We start from the raw sequence: 20023 nt of genomic DNA, 5'->3' as shown, positions 1-20023 counted from the left end.
AGCCTGTCTCTCTTCGGAGAATGATTATCTCATCAATGTCTCCTCTTCCCTTGAGGCACAGCTCAGCTACACTCCCTGTGGGAAGGCTGCTAGGGGGAGCTCCAGTCAGCCCCCCTGTACCACACCAGGGCAAGGCATCAGCCCCAGGGTGGCAGGGAGCCCCTCTTTCCTGAAGCTTTGGAGAAGTCAAGTCAGTGCTGGCCATGGGGAGATGCCTGCGACCAAGGCCATGTGAAAGGTGCTTATGGGGTTTGGGAGAGGAGGAGGTCATGCCTCTGGCCCAGGTCTCCCCCAGCGCAGCCATGGGTGTAGCTGAGGTGGGCTGCTGCAAAGAGACGTACAGCTGCCAGGCTGAGGGTAAAGAGCCGGGCAGGTGCGGGGATGGGGTATGGCCTGGCCTTCCCAGCCATGGTCATTGCTCTGGCTCTGCTCTGTCCCCCAGGGCTAGAGAGCGTGGATCATTATCCAATCCTTGTGGCTGTGACAGGGATTCTGGTCCGACTCCTCATGGACACTGACTTCCAAGGGTGAGTGACTCCTCCTGCGAGAGGCAGTGTCGCCGAGAGGCTGTGCTGTGGTGTAGCTGGGGATGGACTCAGCCCTTCAGAGCTTGGGGATGGGAATCCCCGCCAGGTGTGTGCTGGTCACTAGAGTCCACGTATCTGCCCCACAAGGTGGGTTGGACACCAAGTTCACTTAACTCCCTATGTACTGGCCCAACTGCTGCTCTGCCCTGCCTCGGCTCAGCTGGGACCACTTCCATCTCCTAGGCCTGTCTAGCCGTGGAGGGGGCAGGCGTGCTCCCTTGAGCACAGAACTAGCCCTGCTGTCCTCCTGCCGCAGCGCCCCCACTGCTCTGTATGCCCCACTCTCTTTCATATTGGCCTGCGTCCCATGGCAGCTGTAAGCGGACACCTGCCCAGCCTGCTGGTGCCTCACCTCCACCGTGCTGCTGTCTGTGCTGTTGCCTTTCTTTTTACTGGTGGCAGTTTAGCCCTCAGGCAGGGCTGCACCCACATGTGCACAGCTCTAGTGCCAGCTGTGTAAGATACTTACGTGGCCCTCATCTCCATTGTGTCTGGGGGCCACTCCAGCTCCCCTCTGGGGCAGGGCAGGGCTCCTATCCTCGCTCTACAGCTGGCAGCTGATGGCCAGACAGACTTGGTGAAACCAGGGAGCCAGTTGCAGAGTAGGGAATGGAACTCTGGTCTCCTGCATCCCAGGTTAGTCCCCTACCCACTGCGCTACCTGCCTTTCTAAGCTGGCTGCTCTTAGGGTGTCCTGGCAGGAGACTCAGCCCTGTGTGCTGCTGAGAAGGAGCCTAGGTGAGTCAGGAGAACAGCGCTGCCTTCCAGGATCCCAAAGCCTTGATGTGCTGTTACTGTAGGAAATGGCAGGGTGGCGCCATGCGACTCTCAACTTTTCTATGTGCAACCTTCTGCCTCCCTCAGTTGGCTCTGGGGTGACGGCTGCTTAGTGCCAAGGTAGTAAGGTGCCCTTCTAGGCTCCATGTGCGCTGCCAGGCCCGGGGACTCGCCCACCATGTGCCTTGCATACGTTCAGCTCCCACATTGGTCGCAGGAATGGGGGACAGGCTCAAACCCTGTGCAGAGGCCTCCAGAGAGGTGGCAGTAAGATTACTGCCTGGTGGCATGTTGTTCCAGCACTGGGTGCATGTAGATTGAGCTCACCTGGGCAGGCGGGGGCCTGGCACTTGCCTTGCCTCACATCAGCCACGGGTCCTGGCATGGCCCCTTCTCTCCAGTCCCCATCCTGGCCAGCATTGCTGTGAGGCAGGGCCAGCTCTCCCAGGGGTGTTTTGGGTGGAAGAGGGTTTTGTATTGGCTGTGTGTGAGGTAGGCAGGGGCTGGAGGGATACCTGGGGGCTATGGAGATCCCAGACATAGCTGGCAGCAGCTCCCAGTGTCCTGCTCCTGCCCCGTGTCAGGAAGGGAAGGGGTCGAATCCTTGCTGTCCTTGTGTCTCTGTGATATAAGGAAATGACACAAATGCCTGTAGTCCAGTGCAGCAGCCTGTGAGCAAAGGGACCTCTAAACTAGGTGCCCACTGAAATCATCATGCATGGAGCTTACTGTGGGGAAGGTGCTGGCAAATTCATTAGTGATTTCACTGGCCAGGTGGTTGAGTGTCGTCAGCCACAGTTGTTGCCCCCTTTCAGGCTGCGCTGTGCCCTAGCACACTGCTGTGCCTCATGGCCATATTTATGAGGCCAACAGCATGGACAAGCCCTGTCCAGGGAAGGGGAGCAGCGTGGTCCTGGCAGGCAGGACACCCTCTCCCACTTCTTGTCTCAGAACGCCCAGGGGCCATGGTACAGGGTGAATGCATGTCCTGCAGGTTCTGGGTGTGTGTGTGCTTCCTGCCAAGAGCTCGGCCCATGTCCAGGTGAGGTAGCTAAGATCCACTTGCATTTGTTTGTAAATGCACGTGCATTCTCCCCGAACATCTTCTGCCTCCAGCTCTGCCTCGTCCCCTGCTGGGAGCCTCTGGTCCTCATCCTGCGCATCCCGCTTTCCCTCTGTGCATGTGGAACAGGTTAGTCCCTGGTTTTGCAGAGAGCCGAGCCCCATCTGGCTGGGCCACTCAGCCCTGCAGCCAGACTTGCTCTGATCCTTCTTTCAAGGACTCAGAGATGTACACAAATGCATCTAATTATATCCTATATCCCGCGATCCCTGCACCAGTCACACAGCCCTGAGCATGACTGTGCCAAGTGTTCAGCACAAGGTCACTAATTGGTGGCCTTTTCTGCTTTGCAAATGCGAACAGGCTTTGCTCTCCCACAGACTTCACAGAACTGCTTGTTGTTGCTGGCAGCTCTGTCCTTGGAAAGGACTCGGCACTGGAGTGAGCTCCGGGATCACCTCCCTGCCCCAGCCTCCACAGCTCCTGCCCCTGCTCAGGTTGCTGGACCTGACAGCCAGAGGGAGGGGCAAAGACTTTTGTTTGTGCCTGCAATCAGACCCATGCTAACTCTGGGAGGGCAGCATGAAGAGCGTGGTATTACGGGTAAGCAGGGGCCCAGCAGGGCCTCTAGAAAGGGACACACGAGATCCCAGCTCGACTCTTGACAGCCAGCAAGGCTATGGGCTGCCACTTGATAAAACCCATCTCTGTCCTTATGTGAACCAAGCAGTTCTGACGTGGAAATCAGCAAGGCTTCCAAGCTGTGGAACCTCGGCAGGCCCCTTCTCGGACCCCCTCTTTCTCCCCCTCGCTGGTTGTCAGAAAGAAAGGGGAGCAGCAACCCCGGCCATGGACACCGCTAATGCTTGAGGGGCAGGCATCAGATTCCAAGCAGTGAGGCAAGCACCCCCCCCAGCCCCTGAACAGTGCACATCTGAGTTAAACCTCATCGTTAGAGCAGGAGTGTATAGATGCCCTTGGGGGCAGTGGCCAGCAGATCAGACAGGAGATTGCCATGCGGCAGGGCAGTGAGCAAAATGCAGTGACTGTAATCCACCCCCTGAGGTGTCCTTGCATAGAGGCAGCAGCTCTCTGCCGTAAGACTGACCGCATACCTGGAACGCTGTGTTCATTCTCTTCTGTGCCCCAGAAGGAAGGAGCGAGTTGAGGGCAGAACAGACAAACCTGCTCCATTAGCTATGGCACAGTGCTCCTCAGCCAGCACAGGGGGGCAGGGGTTGTCTCTGCAGGGGTGGGGAGTTGGGCTAGCAAGGTGCAATCAGGAAAATCCCCAAAGGGGTATTGGTTACAGAAGGGGCTGTCTACCAGTGGGAACCATGAGGGGAGTGCAGTGGGGTGGCTAAACTTGGAGATGGCCCAGTTCTTTGTTAGTTGAGTCCAGAGGGACCGAAACAATCCACGGGAACGGGCAGCCCAGTGGCAAACTATACTTAGTGTGCTGAAAGCAAAGTAACATATACTGGAGGGGATTACTCCCAGCAAGCCTGACTTAACTGTCAGCTTGGGGATAGGAGCTGGGTGCCATTAGAGACAGTGCCATGGAGACCTCTGCTCAATGGGCAGCTGTGGTCAGAAGAGCAAGGTGTGTTCAGCTGCATAAGGAATGTGGCAGAGAACATTCTAATTCTGGTGCGGCCTCATCTGGATCCTGTACAGCACTGGGCACCCCGTCTCTGAAAGGATAGCGCAGAATTAGAGGGGCCCAAAGAAGGGCAATGGGAAAGACCCAGGGCCTGGAGAAACTCTCCTATGAAGAGCGGTTGAGAAGATGGGGATTGTTATCTTAGAGAGGAGACATGATAGTCTATCAAATACTGACTAGTCTGAGGGACATCCAGAACATTTCTTGTCCATGGCAGCTAGTGCGTGAACAAGAGGACATTCAAGTCAGTTCAATTCAATTCAAAACCTGACCAAAGGAAACACTTGTTCACACAATGTGTAACTGACCTGTGGAACTCTCTGCCACTGGAAGATGTTGAGGCCAAGAACTTGGAAATGTTCAGTAGAGAATTAGACATTGATACAGGTAAGCAAAATATCCAGAACTGTCATAGTGAGCGCTCATGAGAGTAATGGAAGGGAGGTAACCCTCCTGTAGCAGGGTTTAAGTAGTCCTCAGCTATTAGAGATCCAAATGAGACTGTCTTTGGAGTAGATTGTTCCCAGTCTGCTGCTGTGGGTTCTTACACCTGCCTCTGAAGCACCTGGGGCTGGGCACTGTTGCAGACAGGAGATTGGGCGGCATGGACCTCAGCTCTGATCCCATCTGGCAATTCCTGTGCTCCTGAAAATATCAGGGAAAGTTCCTTGCATTGTGGCTTGTTTATTCAGGAAAACATCTCCCCCAGGGCTGGGATTGGAGCCCTGTTGCTTGGGGCATTTATGGCTAGGCTAGTCCTGGCCAGGCCCAGAGGGACCTTATAGTGCTCTTCCATCGCTGCTGTGATTTTGTTTGCCTGTTTGATCCATAAAACCCTGCGCTCTCCTGTCTGCGGGGGAGATTCCTGGGCTGGCACTCTCCTGTTTCAGAGCTCAGGTGGTTGCAGCCCGGGCTGGAATGCTCGATGGGCCTGTTGCACTCTGGCCCATGTTTTGGCTCCTCTTGGAGTACAGGGGCCTGGACCCCGCTCCCATGACTGAATTGCCCTGAGCTGGGGGTGGTGCAGTGGCCAAGTGAGGACAGTTCAGAAGATGCCTGACAGAAGGGTTCCCGGAGCCAGGCAGACTCAGCTGGTGTCTGAGTGTAGCATCAGAGAGCAGTCCAGTTACCCCAGCAACACATTGCCATGGGGCAGGAGGCAACAAGGCATCTCATTACAGACCTTTGGTGGGGTGAGCCCCCTGGAGCCAAGAGAGGAGCATTTCTCAGGCGGAGCTGATGAGAGGACTTGCACTGCATGTCGTCCTATTTCAGGGCTGGACAGAATGGGTTCGAGAGAGTCATTGCAGTATTTAATACCTCTGGTTATGCCCGTGTTAATTGTGGTGAGTCACAGCTCTCCTATCACACCCTGTCCTACTGCTCATTATACAGCCCTCACTGGGTGGTTGTTACTGCATGACTTCCCAATGCTTCCCGGAGGGGGAGAGCAGAAAGGGATGGCTCTAATTACTGGTGTTCTAATGTGGGGAGCATTCTCTGCAAAGAGAACCAGGGGTTTGTTTGGCATGGGGCACGAGTCCCAGTGCTTCACCCCTCTGCTTTGGCTGGGCAGGCCACATTTAGCACTTTGGAGACCTGGATTCCAGTTTGATTGAAATCACTGTGGAAGCTGAGTTTGGCCCCATGTAATCCTTCCTAGATGTCAAGTTCAGCACCAGTATTTTGCTGCTTGGCAGAATAGAAGAGTAGTGGGGGGCTAAAAGTTGGATTGAGGGGCACTGGCAGCTGTGTTGGGGGAAGCCCAGGCTAGGATAGCAGAGACTACAGAGCCAGGCCGGGATTTGTCAGTAGAGCTGTGGGGAGCCCTGCTCTGTGCGCCCCTGCCTTGGACTTGGTTCTAGTTATTGTTAATCTGTTTTCACTATCATAGACATGTACTAATGAGAACAATTGAGAAGCAGAGCTGGCTGCAGCAGGGCCTCGGAGAAGGGATTAAATGTAATCCCTCCTGGAGCAGCTTTAGGGAAGGGCCCCACCACACCTGACTGCCCTGCCCTGCCAGCTCGGACCCTCTCCCATAGTGGGACAGCAGAGGGAATGGGCCACAGGCTGGTGCTTTGTTTCCTTTCCCTCCGTGGCAGCCTGGCAAGGGATGGGGCTGGAGTCAGGGAGCTGGCACCAAGGGGCAGAAATCAGGGACTCTAGTGATTGCAATGAGTCCCTGAACCTGGGTCTCCAACAGCTGCCTGTGCTGGTGAGAAGCCATTCCCTGGTGTCCAGCAGGGGCCAGTGCACCACATGGGATAGACCATATGACTTCTGTTGCCTGGCGAAAAGGAGTCCTGCTCCACCCAGCTGGAGGGGTGGCTGCTCCATGTGGAGTGAGACTGTTGCAGAGATTCCCTGCTGCACTGGTTTGCAATGCTGAGTGCCAGCAGCGTCTGTGCCTGTCGTGCAGTAGTGGGCTAGCTGACCCGCACCCTCCCCTTAACTCTGAATCAAGGGCTGAGAAGCTGAGTGCCCTGGCATGTGTCTGTCTCTCCAGCATGGCTTCTGGTGCCAGGCCCTGTGCCCTTCCCCACGCTAGGCAGAGCCGCTTCCAGGATCTGGAATAGGCCTGGCTGGCATGACAGCAGTTGCCATTCACACATGTTGATAGCTCCTGCTTTTCCTCCAGCTGGCACAGGGCAGCTGGGTGTTGTGCTTCAGGGCCCCCACCCTGGGCAACACCATCTCCTGCTGTTCCCACCTTGGCATGCTGCTGGCCGCCATGAGTCTGTCCCAGAGCTCAGACTCAGTGCCATGGGCAGCATGGTGCAGAGCTGGGGTGCTGGGCAGCAATGGCATGGGGAGAGGCACAGGCAAGGGTCCCATGGGCTGATTTGGAGCCAGGTCCTAGACCAGGGGTTGGCAACCTTTCAGAAGTGGTGTGCTGAGTCTTCGTTTATTCACTTTTTCATTTAAGGTTTCGCGTGCCAGTAATACATTTTAATGTTTTTTAGAGGGTGTCTCGCTATAAGTCTATATATTATATAACTAAACTATTGTTGTATGTAAAGTAAACAAGGTTTTCAAAATGTTTAAGAAGTTTCATTTAAAATTAAATTAAAATGGTGATCTTACGCCGCCAGCCCGCTGCCAGCCTGGGGTTCCGTTCACCTAGGCCAGCAGCAGGCTGAGCGGGACCTGCGGCTGGGACCCTGGCTGGCAAGGGGCCGGCAGCCAGAACCCCGGGCCGGCAGAGGGCTGAGCGGGGCCAGCGGATGGGACCCCAGACCGGCAGTGGGCTGCATGGCTCAGCCCGTTGCCACTCAGCCCGCTGCCGGCCACACAGAGTGGGTACCTACCTTCTCCCTAGTTCTAGCCCATTCTCTTCCTCTCTCCCTGCACTGAGCTGAGGGTGGGAGTGTACTGAGCACAGGGCTGGGGGTGAAGGAGCAGGCTGGGGGTTGGGGTGTAGGGCCTGACCAAGAGCTAGAATGGGGAGGGGGCTTGGGTTGGGGCAGGAGGTTTGGATGTGGAGTGCTTACCTGGGCAGCTCCCATTTGATGCAAGGGGTGCAGGTGGGAATGTGGGGGTGTGTGCAGGAGCTCCCGTTTAGTGCTCAGGGTGAGGTTGAGAATGTGGGGGGTGCAAGAGTCAGGGCATGGGGTGTGGGGGGGCTGGGTATGTGTGAGGGGGGCTGGAGTCAGGGCGGAATGTATGTGAGGGGGGGTGCAGGGGTCAGGGCAGAGGGCTGGGAGTGTGGGGAGAGTGCAGGGGTCAGGGCAGAGGGCTGGGGGTATGGGCTGGGGTCGTGGGGGTACTCCCAGCCTGCTGCCCAGAGTGACTCATGGCAGGGGGCTGGAGGGGATATGCCCTGATTCCACCCCCCACCCCACCCCCCGTCCCCACCTCTTCTCTGCCTCCTCCCTGGAGCAGCAAGCGCCCTGCGGCTCAGCTTCTCCCCCTCCGTTGCAAGGGCCATCAGCAGATCTGCCGCAAGGGAGGGAGAGGAGAGGGGCAGGAACCCAGCATGCTGGGGAAAGAGGCGGGGGAGGGGGAGCTTGCCTGCCCTGCAGCAGCAGCCCTGGACCAAGCTTCTTCATCCTCCCCCCGCGGGGGGCGGAGAAGAGCGGGTCAGGGTGGGCAGGATTTTTAATGGCACGCTGCTACCTGCCGGGGTCCCGGCCGCTGGCCTTGCTCTGAGTGGGGCCGACAGCTGGGACCTGGCAGGCAGCAGTGTGCCATTAAAAATTGGCTTGCATGCCGTCTTTGGCATGTGTGCAATAGGTTGCCAACCCCTGTCCTAGACACACATGGACTTGCAGTGTGGGGGCCAGGAGGCAGAACAGCCCCAAGTGTGGGTCCAAGCTGCTGAAACTGTGGCAGTCTCGTGCCTGTGTGTGTCTGCTGAGTAACGGAGCCGATGTTCTACTGAGCGGCCCTTGGAGTGAGCTGAGAGGAATAGCAGTGGCAGGAGGTACAGCTTGTGTAGTGACACTGGCAGGAGCCAGCACAGGGCCAGGAGAGCCTCCTTCTCAGTGCTGTGTGGGTCACCACAAGCTGCCCAGACACCTGGCCTTGAGTGCTTGCACCTCCACCCCCTCCTTCCTTCCCCCTGCAAATGGGCTGCCCAGAGACCGTGGGTCTGGGCGCTCACCCCACCTGCAGGCAGGCTGGGGTTGCTGGTTTTCTCATTCCCCTGGACTCTTGTTCCTGACTCTGGCTGGATTTCTGGCACCTATGTGATGGGGCACAAGTTATACTATGTCCCTTACGCAAGTTCCCTGAGAAATAGAGCAGTGCCCCTAGGGGTGTCTCTGGGCATGGCAGTGCCATCCCGGCATGGAGATGGGCTGGGGGTACCTGCCTGGCAGCTCTGCCATGGGAATCCTGGAAGGGGGGTGAACAGGTCCCCTTTCCCCTCCAGGTGGCAGGGCTGTTGGTGCGCCCAGCACTGGCCCCAGCTGGGGGTCTCTGTGGCACAGCATTTCAGGGGACTTGGGTGGTGTAGCAGATCACTCAGTGCCCCCTGCAGGACTTAGCCAGACACGCTGCTTGCTGGGCTGTGGCATCTTGCCCTGCCCTGCCCAGGAGGTGGATTGCAGAGGCGACTCCACAGCTGCACCCTAACTCCCTGGCCTTTGCTTGCACCACTCTGGGGTTTCTGTGCACAGCAAGGGAAACCAAACCAGCCAGACAGAGAAGACTTTGGTTTTACCCCACTGGCTAACCACAAGTCACACAAGCAATTCCCTTAGACACTCCAGTTTCCCAGTATCACCACCAGAGCCACTCATTATGAAAACCAATACCCCAGTAAAAGAAAAAAGGTTCTCTCGATCCCAAAAGACCAAGCCCCAGACCCAGGTCAATATACAAATCAGATCTTGCCCACAAATCACGCTGTTGCCAATCCTTTAGAATCTAAAATCTAAAGGTTTATTCATAAAAGGAAAGAAATATAGATGAGAGCTGGAATTGGTTAAATGGAATCAATTACATACAGTAATGGCAAAGTTCTTGGTTCAGGCTTGCAGCAATGATAGAATAAACTGCAGGTTCAAATCAAGTTTCTGGAGTACATCCACAGTTCAAAGTTTCTGTGTAGCAAAGTCCCTCCAGAGGTAAGAAGCAGGATTGAAGACAAGATGGAGGAGCTGCAGCAGCTTTTTATATTCTCTTGCCATGTGGTCTCTGCTTTCTTTGTTCCAAAGACAAGCTGTCCATCACGTGACCTGGAAAAACCTCAAGAGTTCTGACCATAGGCATGTCCCTGCACACCTTGCTGAGTCACAAGGTGTATCTGCCTTCTCTCAATGGGTCAGTTGTATAGCTGATGGTCCTTAATGGGCCATCAAGCAGGCTAGGCAGAGCTGATACCAACTTGTCTGGGGTGTCACTCAGAAGCATAGCACAAGTTTGAAATACAGACAGTATAGAGCCAATACTTATAACAAATACAAAAACACAAAAATGATACATGCATACAGATAGCATAATCATAACCAGCAAACAATTACCTTGTCTTAGACACCTTATTTGACCCCCTTTATACAAGATTTGGTGCCACTACAGGACCTTGGTTGCAACAATGTTCTATACGGTCCAAGTTCAAGTCAATAATGTCACACGGCTCTATTTGAATCCAGGCTGGGGAGACTCCCCATATACCAGCCTCAGACTGTGAGCAACGCCCCTCTGAGCATGAGCTCCAGAGTAGAGGCCAAAACACTTAATCTTAAGAAACCCTCTCCCAAGGGTAGGGGACATGAATATAAGCATAAGGACAGGTCCCTGTCCAGATCTGCTTCTAAGAGAGAGCATCCCTCCCCTTCACGGTCGGATTCAGGTGAATCCTCATTTGAGGGTCCTAAGGAATTAGGCCCACACAAATCTTCTGTCCAAGGTGTGAAGGAAGAAGGATCCAATGGTATCAGTCCTGGTTTCGTCCCACAGATCAAAAGATCGATACTGTCTGGTCTGGAGTGCCATACTGGACTTCACTCTGTGTGGGATCCTCTTAGCACCAGATCACTGGACACCCCAGATCTGATAGTCCCCTCCCTAGGGCTCCCCAAATACCATAAGGGACTGAAGCCTTTATCTCACAGGATATTTTTGCTCTGCCCTATCCACAGTCTCCTCTTCTATGTGGCTCAGTTGTACTTAGAGACATCTCTACCCTCAAAAACCCCACATCAAAGAAAAGAGTCTTCCCTTTCCACGTCCACAAGCTGGAGCCTTCTTCCACTGCTACAGATGGCACTACTGGTAGAGCAGGACGCTACCTTTTCATTGTGCAAATCCAGTGCTCCAGACGAGCCTCCCCGTGAGGGAAATGAGCCCAGACAGAACCCATAGGAGGGACACAGGAGGCTGAGGGGTGTCAGCTTCTTCACTGGATACGGTAATAGCTCCATCCTCCCCTTGCCTCTCCATCGATCACAGGCAGTACCAGGAGCTGTTACAGAGGGCAGCAAGCGAGCTTTAGATATATCTGGAGGAGGTCCAGGATACACAGCATAGTCTATTGAACATCCTTCAGCACTCTGGCCTTACTAGGATGGTCCTCCCAGTGAATGAGACCATTTTGGAACCCACCAGGTCTGTGTGGCACATCCCTGCCTCCTGTGTCCCTACCCCAAAGAGGACTGAAAATAGATATTTCATGCCAGCTAAAGGGGCAGAGATCTATTTACAGTGGCCAACTCCTGAGTGTTGCAGGCAGCTACAGGGAGGTCCAGAGCACAGCACCCCAAGACTACCCCAACTGACAAGGGTGCTAAATATCTTGACCTCTTGGGAGGAAAATATTTTCATCAGCTACTCTCCAATTCAGTGTTGCTAACTACCAGGTATTAACAAAGTATGACTTTGTAAATTATTCTAAATTTCTGGAATTCAGAGACAAACTTCCTTAGGAAGACAGGGCTCAGTTCCAAGCCCGCATTGATGAAGGCAGATTGGTGGCTAAGACATCACTCCAAGAGGCAGTGGAGAGCCATCACCACAGCTGTAGTCATGAGGCATGAATTGTGGCTGCATTTTTGGGGGTTCCCCAGGAAGGTTCAGCATACCATTCAGGACCTTCCCTTTGACAAGTCTGACCTCTTCAATGAGAGGTCAGTAGGCTCTCTTAAGGACTCAAAGACAATCCTCTGCTTCCTAGGTATTTACACCTCATCCCCGAAGAGAAGACACCACAAGCAAACTTACAGGCCCAGACTTTCCCCCACAGACCTTTCAGCACTAGTGCCCTTATGAGCCACCACTCAAACAAAGAGTTCTGAGACCCTAGTACATGGCTTCTTCCACCTCTACGGCCACTGCTCAGCCCCACCCGCTAGCTAAGGTTTTCTTTGGATGGAATGCTCAAAGACTGCACACCATTATTGATGCTATGCCCAGTGTCCTGTCTCCAACTGAGGGTAGTAACAGAGCTTTAGGGGGAGTGAACAGAGCAAGGCAATTTTGGAGAGAGCCACCCCTGTGTTCTCTTTCTTGCTTCTGGCAGACATTTATTTCCCCCTGAATAAGGGGTTACATCCCTGACCACCTTGGCTAATAGCCATTAATGGACCTATCCTCCCTGAATTTATCTAGATCTCTTTTGAACCCAGTCATACTTTTGGCTTTTACAACATTCAATAGCAATGAGTTCCACAGGTTAATTTGTGCATTGTGTGAAAAAGTACTTACTCTTGTTTGTATTAAACTTGCTGCCTATTCATTTAATTGGGTGACCCCTGGTTTTTAGTATTGTGGGAAAGGGTAAATAACACTTCTCTTTTTACTTTTTCCGCACCATTCTATCATATCACCCCTTAGTCATCTTCTTTCTAAGCTGAATAGTGCTAATCTTTTTAGTCTCTCCTTGTATGGAAGCTGTTCCATTGCCCTTCTCTGAACCTTTTCCAGTTCCATTACATCTTTTTTGAGATGGGGCAACCAGAACATTATTCCAGGTGTGGGCGTGCCATGTTTTTATATAGTGGCTTTAGGATATTTTCTGGTTTTCTATACTTTTCCTAATAGTTTCTAGCATTCTGTTAGCCTGTTTGACTGCTGCTGCACTTTGAGCTGAAGTTTTCAGAGAGCTATCCATGACGACTCCCAAGATCTTTCTTGAGTGGTAATAGCTAATTTAGAGTCCATCGTTATATATGTGTAGTTGGGATTATTTTTTCCAGTGTGCATTGCTTTGCAATTATCAACACTGAATTTCATCTGCCATTTTCTGACCCAGTTTTGTGAAATCCCTTTGTAACTGTTCAGTCAGCTTGACTATCTTGAGTAATTTTGTATCATCTGCAAACTTTGGGACTTCACTGTTCACTTCCTTTTCCAGTTCACTAATGAATATGTTGAGCAGGACAGGTCCAGTATAGGTACCTGGGGGACCCCACTGTTTACCTCTGTCCATTGTGAAAACTGACCATTTATTCCTACCCTTTGTTTCCTGTTTTTTAACCAGTTACTGATCGATGAGGGGACCTTCTCTGTTATCCCGTTATTGCTCAGTTTCCTTAAGTGACTTTGGTGAGGGTTTTTGTCAAAGGCTTTCTGAAGATGCACTTTATCCACTGGATCACCCTTATTTGCATGCTTATTGACACACACAAAGAATTCTAATAGATTGATGAGGCATGATTTCCCTTTACAAAAATCATGTTGACTCTTCCCCAAAAAATCATGTTCATCTACATGTCTGATAATTCTGTTCTTTACTATTGTTTCTACCAATGTGCCAGGTACAGAAGTTAGGCTTACTGGCCTGTAATTGCCAGGATTGCCTCTGGAGTCTTTTTAAAAATCAGCATTACATTAGCTACTTTCCAGTAATTGGTTCAAGTGATAGGTTACATACCACAGTTAGTTCTGTAATTTCATATTTGAGTTCATTTAAAACTCTTGGGTGAATCCCATCTGGTCCTGGTGATTTATTACTGTTTAATTTATCAGTTTGTTCTAAAACCTGTTCTAGTGACAGGGACAGTACTTCAGATTTGTCTCCCAAAAAGAATAGTGCTGATGAGGTTATCTCTCCCACATCCTCCACAGTGACACCACTCTCAACACCTTCATCAGGAGGTGGGATCTTCCTCTTTCCGAGATAGGCGGAAGAGCAGGTGCCACCCCAACATCAAGGGAAGGAGTTCTACTCCCCATATTTGAGTTCCCCCCAAAATGGAGGATAGAGACCAGTTCTTGATCTATCCCACCTAAATGTCTTTATTCACAAATCAAAATTTTGCATGGCAACATTGGCATCCGTAATTCCCTCCTGCGGTTCGTGGCCCGCAACATGAAAGATCCTTACTTTCATGTGGATTTTCACTAATCCCATAGAAGGTTTCTCAGATTCATGGTAAGGCAAGAGCACTGTCAGTTCAGAGCACTCACATTTGGGCTGACAACAGCACTTAGGGTCTTTGCAAGAGTCTTCTCAATGGTGGCAGCCCAGATGAGATACAGTGGCTGCACTGTTTTCGTGTATATGAACAATTGGCTACTAATGGGCAGCTCAAGCCAGGCGGCCTGGTTGGCTACCCTGTTCTTGCTCCACCTTCTGGGATCACTGGGGATCTGTGTAAACAAAGAAATTCTCACTTTGACTCTGACTATAGATTTCATAGGAGCGACCCTAGAGACATCCTCAGGAGAAGCCTACCTACCTGCCTATAGACAGAGTTCAGGCTTTGAACGGTCTGATAAACCAAGTCACCCTCTTATCTCTTGCCACAATCAGGATCTGCCTTTCCCTACTAGGCTGCATGGTGACATGTATATGTGTGACATCGTTCGTCAGACTCCACCTTTGTTGCCTGTGGGCCTGGCTTCAGTCAGTTTACACACTGGACAAGGACAAGATGAATGACAGGGTAACAGTCCCACCAAAAGTCAGAGCCTCTCTCATATGGTGGATGAAACCAGATGAGCTGTGAGAAGGAGTTCCTTTTCTTCCACCCACCCACAACGCAACCATAATTACAGATTCATGCCTTATAGGATGGGGAGCCCACCTGGATAATCATAGTGCACAAGGCACATCTCAGAATAGGCTGTGGAGTAAAAGCCCCATTGCCCAGACCCCTAAAACTAGCCTGGCCCCAGCCTGAGGTAATGTGCTGTGGGTGCCAGGCCTGCCAGGGCTCTGCAAATGGGCTAGCTGGCTGCCAGGAGCTGGGCTGCTCCCTTGGTGTTGGGGTGACTGCTCTAGCCTGGCTGTAGTCCCTGGTGGTGCTGAGGTTACCGACTCGTGGGAGAGTGGCAAGTGCTCTCTAAATGCCAGTGAGGGGTAATCTCCTTCCAGCAACCCAGCTGCCTTTGCTTTGGTGGTGGGTAGCAAGAGCAGTAAGTGCTTGGTGAAGATCAGGACCCACATGGCTCAGCCAAAGGCCCTGTCGAGCTGGGGAAATGAGTGGTGCCCAACACCTACTGACTGGGGGGAGGGATCGCTCAGTGGTTTGAGCATTGGCCTGCTAATCCCAGGGTTGTGAGTTCAATCCTTGAGGGGGCCATTTAGGGATCTGGGGCAAAAGTTGGGGATTGGTCCTGCTTTGAGCAGGGGGTTGGACTAGATGACCTCCTGAGGTCCCTTCCAACCCTGATATTCTATGACACTGGGAGTTGCATTAGCCCCAGTGCCTGTGTCCCACTCTCTGCTCCTCTGTGCTGTGCTGGCATCCTACTAACTGAGTGGGTGCAGAGCCACTTGGCCAGCTGAACTGTGCAGGACTCAGAGGAGGTGGCTCAGGGCCTCTCTCTCCCAACCTGGGACAAGTGAGTGGCAGGAGCAGGTATCCAGGCTGTGTTGGCAGTTTGCTGGCAAGTGCAGGCCTGGCAGAATTTTGCATGGACTCAGGACAAGTTTGATACCCTGCACTGCTGTACACAGCCCTGGCTGTGGTGTCTGCCCAAGAACAGGCAGAATGGGGCACAGCCCTTTGTGTCATGGATCCAGCCCACACAGCAGCAGTAGCTCAGTGGGCATGTGTGCTCTCCCTGAGCATGGTCAGGGGTGGCAGCTCCCAATGTACCATAGTGACCTAGCAGCTAGGACCTGAAATGCCGAGCATTCCAGGCAGGGCCCTGATCAGGTGGCTCCTTCTCAGGGCACAGCCCTGCATCCCACCAGGCCAGGCTCCCTGAGGCAGGCGCGAGGGAGTTTGGGTCCCACTGGAATCCTGCAGGGATGCAAGCCTGGGACCCTGCACTGCATCACCTCCTTACACTGAGGGCAGCGCCTGGTCAGAGGGTCAAAGGTGGCGCGCCCATCAGTAATTCAAGGGGCCTGTGATGGGGGAGGCTGGCCTGAAGGAGTATGTGTGATTGAAATAACCTTGGTCTCCTTGTTTCTTCCATGGCTGGCCCGGCCCTGCTCTGCCCAGCCAGCTGGGGGTGGGGGCAGACAGTGAAATCTCATTACTTGAGACAGGGAGGGATTCTTGTCTGGGCTCTTCTCACCCATTTAACTCCACTGCTTGGGAGGGAGCAGTCTCCTCGCATAGGCTCCGGGGGCTCCCACCTCAGTTCTCTGCTCCTCCAAAGAGATGTCCAGCAGCAGTGGGGAGACCAGAGCACAGGGAAAGCACAAACTGGAGCAAAGCCTTGTTGGGCAGGAGACAGGGTGAGTCCTCTCCACCCCACAGAACTGCAAAGCACCCCTCTTCCCCCTCCCCCCCGACAGAACAGTCAGGACTAAGACATGCCATCTGGGTACTGTGCTGGGAGCACTTACATGGGAGGAAAGTGATCAGGAACAGTCAGCATGGATTCACCAAGGGAAGGTCATGTCTGACTAATCTAATCGCCTTCTATGATGAGATTACTGGTTCTGTGGGTGAAGGGAAAGCGGTGGACGTGTTGTTCCTTGACTTTAGCAAAGCTTTTGACACGGTCTCCCACAGTATTCTTGTCAGCAAGTTAAAGAAGTATGGGCTGGATGAATGCACTATAAGGTGGGTAGAAAGTTGGCTAGATTGTCGGGCTCAACGGGTAGTGATCAATGGCTCCATGTCTAGTTGGCAGCTGGTGTCAAGTGGAGTGCCCCAGGGGTCAGTCCTGGAGCCGGTTTTGTTCAATATCTTCATAAATGATCTGGAGGATGGTGTGGATTGCACCCTCAGCAAATTTGTGGATGATACTAAACTAGGAGGAGTGGTAGATACGCTGGAGGGCAGGGATAGGATACAGAGGGACCTAGACAAATTGGAGGATTGGGCCAAAAGAAATCCGATGAGGTTCAATAAGGATAAGTGCAGGGTCCTGCACTTAGGACAGAAGAACCCAATGCACCGCAACAGACTAGGGACCGAATGGCTAGGCAGCAGTTCTGCAGAAAAGGACCTAGGGGTGACAGCGGACGAGAAGCTGGATCTGAGTCAGCAGTGTGCCCTTGTTGCCAAGAAGGCCAATGGCATTTTGGGATGTATAAGTAGGGGCATAGCCAGCAGATCGAGGGACGTGATCATTCCCCTCTATTCGACATTGGTGAGGCCTCATCTGGAGTACTGTGTCCAGTATTGGGCCCCACACTTCAAGAAGGATGTGGATAAATTGGAGAGAGTCCAGCAAAGGGCAACAAAAATGATTAGGGGTCTGGAACACATGACTTATGAGGATAGGCTGTGGGAACTGGGATTGTTTAGTCTTCAGAAGAGAAGAATAAGGGGGGATTTGATAGCTGCTTTCAACTACCTGAGAGGTGGTTCCGGAGAGGATGGTTCTAGACTATTCTCAGTGGTAGAAGAGGACAGGACAAGGAGTAATGGTCTCAAGTTGCAGTGGGGGAGATTTAGGTTGGATATTAGGAAAAACTTTTTCACTAGGAGGGTGGTGAAACACTGGAATGCGTTACCTAGGGAGGTGGTAGAATCTCCTTCCTTAGAGGTTTTTAAGGTCAGGCTTGACAAAGCCCTGGCTGGGATGATTTAACTGGGGATTGGTCCTGCTTTTGAGCAGGGGGTTGGACTAGATGACCTTCTGAGGTCCCTTCCAACCCTGATATTCTATGATTCTATGATCTGCTGTAGGACCCTTGCTCCCCTAGTCTCCTCTCATAGAATCATAGAATATCAGGGTTGGAAGGGACCCCAGAAGGTCATCTAGTCCAACCCCCTGCTCAAAGCAGGACCAATTCCCAGTTAAATCATCCCAGCCAGGGCTTTGTCAAGCCTGACCTTAAAAACCTCTAAGGAAGGAGATTCTACCACCTCCCTAGGTAACGCATTCCAGTGTTTCACCACTCTCTTAGTGAAAAAGTTTTTCCTAATATCCAATCTAAACCTCCCCCACTGCAACTTGAGACCATTACTCCTCGTTCTGTCATCTGCTACCATTGAGAACAGTCTACAGCCATCCTCTTTGGAACCCCCTTTCAGGTAGTTGAAAGCAGCTATCAAATCCCCCCTCATTCTTCTCTTCTGCAGGCTAAACAATCCCAGCTCCCTCAGCCTCTCCTCATAACTCATGTGTTCCAGACCCCTAATCATTTTTGTTGCCCTTCGCTGGACTCTCTCCAATTTATCCACATCCTTCGTGAAGTGTGCGGCCCAAAACTGGACACAGTACTCCAGATGAGGCCTCACCAATGTCGAATAGAGGGGAACGATCACGTCCCTCGATCTGCTCGCTATGCCCCTACTTATACATCCCAAAATGCCATTGGCCTTCTTGGCAACAAGGGCACACTGCTGACTCATATCCAGCTTCTCGTCCACTGTCACCCCTAGGTCCTTTTCTGCAGAACTGCTGCCTAGCCATTCGGTCCCTAGTCTGTAGCTGTGCATTGGGTTCTTCCGTCCTAAGTGCAGGACCCTGCACTTATCCTTATTGAACCTCATCAGATTCCTTTTGGCCCAATCTTCCAATTGGTCTAGGTCCTTCTGTATCCTATTCCTCCCCTCCAGCGTATCTACCACTCCTCCCAGTTTAGTATCATCCGCAAATTTGCTGAGAGTGCAATCCACACCATCCTCCAGATCATTTATGAAGATATTGAATAAAACCGGCCCCAGGACCGACCCTTGGGGCACTCCACTTGATACCGGCTGCCAACTAGACATGGAGCCATTGATCACTACCCGTTGAGCCCGACAATTTAGCCAGCTTTCTACCCACCTTATAGTGCATTCATCCAGCCCATACTTCCTTAACTTGCTGACAAGAATACTATGGGAGACCGTGTCAAAAGCTTTGCTAAAGTCAAGAAACAATACATCCACTGCTTTCCCTTCATCCACAGAACCAGTAATCTCATCATAAAAGGCGATTAGATTAGTCAGGCATGACCTTCCCTTGGTGAATCCATGCTGGCTGTTCCTGATCACTTTCCTCTCATGCAAGTGCTTCAGGATTGATTCTTTGAGGACCTGCTCCATGATTTTTCCAGGGACTGAGGTGAGGCTGACTGGTCTGTAGTTCCCAGGATCTTCCTTCTTCCCTTTTTTAAAGATTGGCACTACATTAGCCTTTTTCCAGTCATCCGGGACTTCCCCGGTTCGCCACGAGTTTTCAAAGATAATGGCCAATGACTCTGCAATCACAGCCGCCAATTCCTTCAGCACTCTCGGATGCAACTCGTCCGACCCCATGGACTTGTGCACGTCCAGCTTTTCGAAATAGTCCCTAACCACCTCTATCTCCACAGAGGGCTGGCCATCTCTTCCCCATTTTGTGATGCCCAGCGCAGCAGTCTGGGAGCTGAGCTTGTTAGTGAAAACAGAGGCAAAAAAAGCATTGAGTACATTAGCTTTTTCCACATCCTCTGTCACTAGGTTGCCTCCCTCATTCAGTAAGGGGCCCACACATTCCTTGGCTTTCTTCTTGTTGCCAACATACCTGAAGAAACCCTTCTTGTTACTCTTGACATCTCTGGCTAGCTGCAGCTCCAGGTGCGATTTGGCCCTCCTGATATCATTCCTACATGCCCGAGCAATAAGGATAAGTGCAGGGTCCTGCACTTAGGACGGAAGAACCCAATGCACAGCTACAGACTAGGGACCGAATGGCTAGGCAGCAGTTCTGCAGAAAAGGACCTAGGGGTGACAGTGGACGAGAAGCTGGATATGAGTCAGCAGTGTGCCCTTGTTGCCAAGAAGGCCAATGGCATTTTGGGATGTATAAGTAGGGGCATAGCGAGCAGATCGAGGGACGTGATCGTTCCCCTCTATTCGACATTGGTGAGGCCTCATCTGGAGTACTGTGTCCAGTTTTGGGCCCCACACTTCAAGAAGGATGTGGATAAATTGGAGAGAGTCCAGCGAAGGGCAACAAAAATGATTAGGGGTCTGGAACACATGACTTATGAGGAGAGGCTGAGGGAACTGGGATTGTTTAGTCTGCAGAAGAGAAGAATGAGGGGGGATTTGATAGCTGCTTTCAACTACCTGAAAGGGGGTTCCAAAGAGGATGGCTCTAGACTGTTCTCAATGGTAGCAGATGACAGAACGAGGAGTAATGGTCTCAAGTTGCAGTGGGGGA

At 52.2% G+C, this 20023-nt stretch overlaps 1 protein-coding gene across 10 annotated transcripts in view; it reads left to right on the top strand.

The window, feature by feature from the left end:
• Window positions 1-20023, top strand: part of RNF123 (ring finger protein 123) — a 157421-nt gene that overhangs the window by 101367 nt on the left and 36031 nt on the right. For 6 of the 10 annotated variants that reach the window (XM_078853752.1, XM_073352674.2, XM_078853751.1 and 3 more), the window contains one exon: window positions 443-527. The exons of 3 other annotated variants lie outside the window; for them this stretch is intronic. In XM_078853752.1, coding sequence (XP_078709878.1) covers window positions 443-527 — 85 coding nt within the window. Of the gene's footprint in view, window positions 1-442; window positions 528-2790; window positions 3008-20023 lie in introns of those variants that run through there. One more of the 10 variants, XM_073352680.2, reaches the window with a different exon arrangement.

The sequence above is a fragment of the Lepidochelys kempii genome, chromosome 7 (genome assembly GCF_965140285.1).
Source record: "Lepidochelys kempii isolate rLepKem1 chromosome 7, rLepKem1.hap1, whole genome shotgun sequence".
Lineage (NCBI taxonomy): Eukaryota > Metazoa > Chordata > Testudines > Cheloniidae > Lepidochelys > Lepidochelys kempii.
Note: the sequence above shows the minus strand (reverse complement) of the source record. Positions and strands in the feature narration are given on the sequence as shown.